The sequence below is a fragment of the Halyomorpha halys genome, unplaced genomic scaffold, assembly GCF_000696795.3.
Source record: "Halyomorpha halys isolate HHAL.00 unplaced genomic scaffold, Hhal_1.1 Scaffold187.1, whole genome shotgun sequence".
Lineage (NCBI taxonomy): Eukaryota > Metazoa > Arthropoda > Insecta > Hemiptera > Pentatomidae > Halyomorpha > Halyomorpha halys.
This window is the reverse complement of record NW_027113649.1, coordinates 113,597-115,973: the sequence shown is the minus strand read 5'-3', so window position 1 is coordinate 115,973 and position 2,377 is coordinate 113,597. Positions and strand designations below refer to the sequence as shown.

The 2,377-nt window shown below is 26.7% G+C and overlaps 1 protein-coding gene across 5 annotated transcripts in view; it reads right to left on the bottom strand.

The window, feature by feature from the left end:
• Positions 1-2,377, bottom strand: part of cpo (couch potato) — a 41,776-nt gene that overhangs the window by 20,627 nt on the left and 18,772 nt on the right. For all 5 annotated transcript variants that reach the window (XM_067051049.1, XM_067051048.1, XM_024360811.2 and 2 more), the window contains exon 6: positions 448-650. In XM_067051049.1, coding sequence (XP_066907150.1) covers positions 448-650 — 203 coding nt within the window. The remainder of the gene's footprint in view (positions 1-447; positions 651-2,377) is intronic.

Here is a 2,377-nt window from a genome sequence, read left to right as displayed (position 1 = left end):
TATATATATATCAAATAGATATTCAAATAATTATTTTTTTTTAATCAACAGCCTTCATAATTTGTTTTACATAATTATTAAAAATAATCTTTAAAACTATTTTAAACTTGAAATATTACTCCTATGAGCTAATTATGTCCATGGCTGAAAAAACATAACCTGACTAGAATATTTTTATTAGATAATTCTATATATGATTCTAGACCTACACAAAATAGATGATTTCCTAATTAGTACTAAAGTAAGAAATTAATTATATTTTGTGTTTTAAAAAAAAATTTACTGGTAGGCTTTATTTTAATATACATATATTATTAAATATTATTCACATTATGAAGGATAAAAAACAATAAAGAATCAATTTTAATAATTAGTATATGGAAAACTTAAAGTCTTCATTTAATAAGGAACTCAAAAACTCAAATAAAATTATTTAAATATAATTACCTGCTAAATATTTCCTTTAGTTCATGCTCGGAAACAAACTGGCCAAGATTTGCGACAAACAATGTAGAGCATGGCCCATTATTGGGAATCGTGCCGGCTGGAGTTGGAGAAGATGCAACTGGAGAGGCTAGTGCTGGAGATGGTAGAAAGTGAGGGAGTGAGTGTGTCAATGGTGGCGCTGCACCTCCCATCTGGAGTGCCTGCTAGTTCAGAAGTAACAGAGCATGTTATAATATAAAAGGAATTGGTGATAATCACTTTCCAATAAAAATGAGGAGACGATTGGGGATGTGGTCAATGGAATGGTAATGAACACAAATAAGTGAAACTGATTTTATTCAATTTGTGTTTATTTCATTTTATTTGGCACAAATAAAATAAAGTAAACTTCACAGATTTATGTTCATTACTACTCCACTGACCACTCACACAGCCATCTCCTTATAATGAATCTACAGTAACAATAAACATATCTTTCCGATATTTTTTTTTTTTAATAATCAACCAAATAAAGTTTAAACATATCAAAAAATTCATCTGAAGTCATTCCCTATAGTTTTATAACATAAGTTCATGCATCACCATGAAAATCTGGAATAAACAAAAAATAAAAATCATTTCTATCACATATCAGTAATAGCACAAAGTTGTTTAAATAAAATTAGTTAAAAAATTTAAAATTTAAGCAAATAAATTCTTCAGGAAAGTAAATGTGTTACACCACAGTAACAGAAAGTGTTACACCACCAACCAAATTATCCTTGATTGTACATTGGTTAGCTAAAGTTTAGTATTCCAGATCTCACTGCAACTTCGTTATTCAAGTGAAACCCCAGTTACTTTGATGAAAATCAGTGGACCTGTTCATTACTGAACACTTTTGAAAAATTTTCAGATGTTCAAGGAAATCAATCTTGTGTTTCCATGATTTGTTAGTGAGAAATGGTAACCACTAGACCATAGAAACAAATCAATTACTCAAGTAAAGTAAGTTAACATTAAAAAATAGATAAAATATTCTACATTTCATAATGAGAAGAAAATATGGAATTTAAACTTATGAACATAAAAGCTAGTCTTAAAATCTGAATTAAATCAGATTGTAATAATAACACTTTTTTAAAGATGGTAGTTTTTATAGAAAGTCTAACACCAACAGGTGAAGAGTTCTTGACAAAACATCTTTTAATTCAAAGCACCAAATGACAAAAAAAATATAAAGAAGGAAAAATTAAATTGAATATCCCCGTCTTTCCCTTCATATTTCTATATATTTTTCCCTTCAAGAAGTAACTTGAAGTGAGAAAACTACACACAAACCAAACCAAACAAATTCTTAATTTAACAAAACATTTTAATTACACAATTTATATAACACCATTTAAAGTCAAAGCTTAATATTTAATAATTTATTAAACAATTAAGATCAACTTAATTGGTTTTATAATTTTTATAGATATTTCTTTTCTTTTCTTTTAAAATTCTGTAATTCTCAAGAGCCCATGCATAACTTTGCTTCTAACATTATTGACAGCCATGTACTTAAAACAAAATCAGGCATATTAACATTATACAGTAAAACATCGATAACCCAATGATTATAAACCTTATACTCTCTTTTTAAAATAATAATCATTTTTGGTACATTTATTCAGATTTATTTTTTATTTTCACCATAGACTAAAAATAATTTAAGTTGAGAGTTCAAGGAATGAATTTAAATGTAGCTCACAAAATTAAAGTAAAAAGGAGGTGTTTTTTTTCGTAGAAACTTTTTTTACCAATTACCATACTTTCTTTGCCTCAGATTGTATAATAAAAATTATACCATTTTTACTTATTTAAATTATAATTATAATTTATACTAAATGTTTGCATCTCAAATAAATTCTGAGCAGCTTGTAAAAGTATTATTTGTTCAACTTCACAT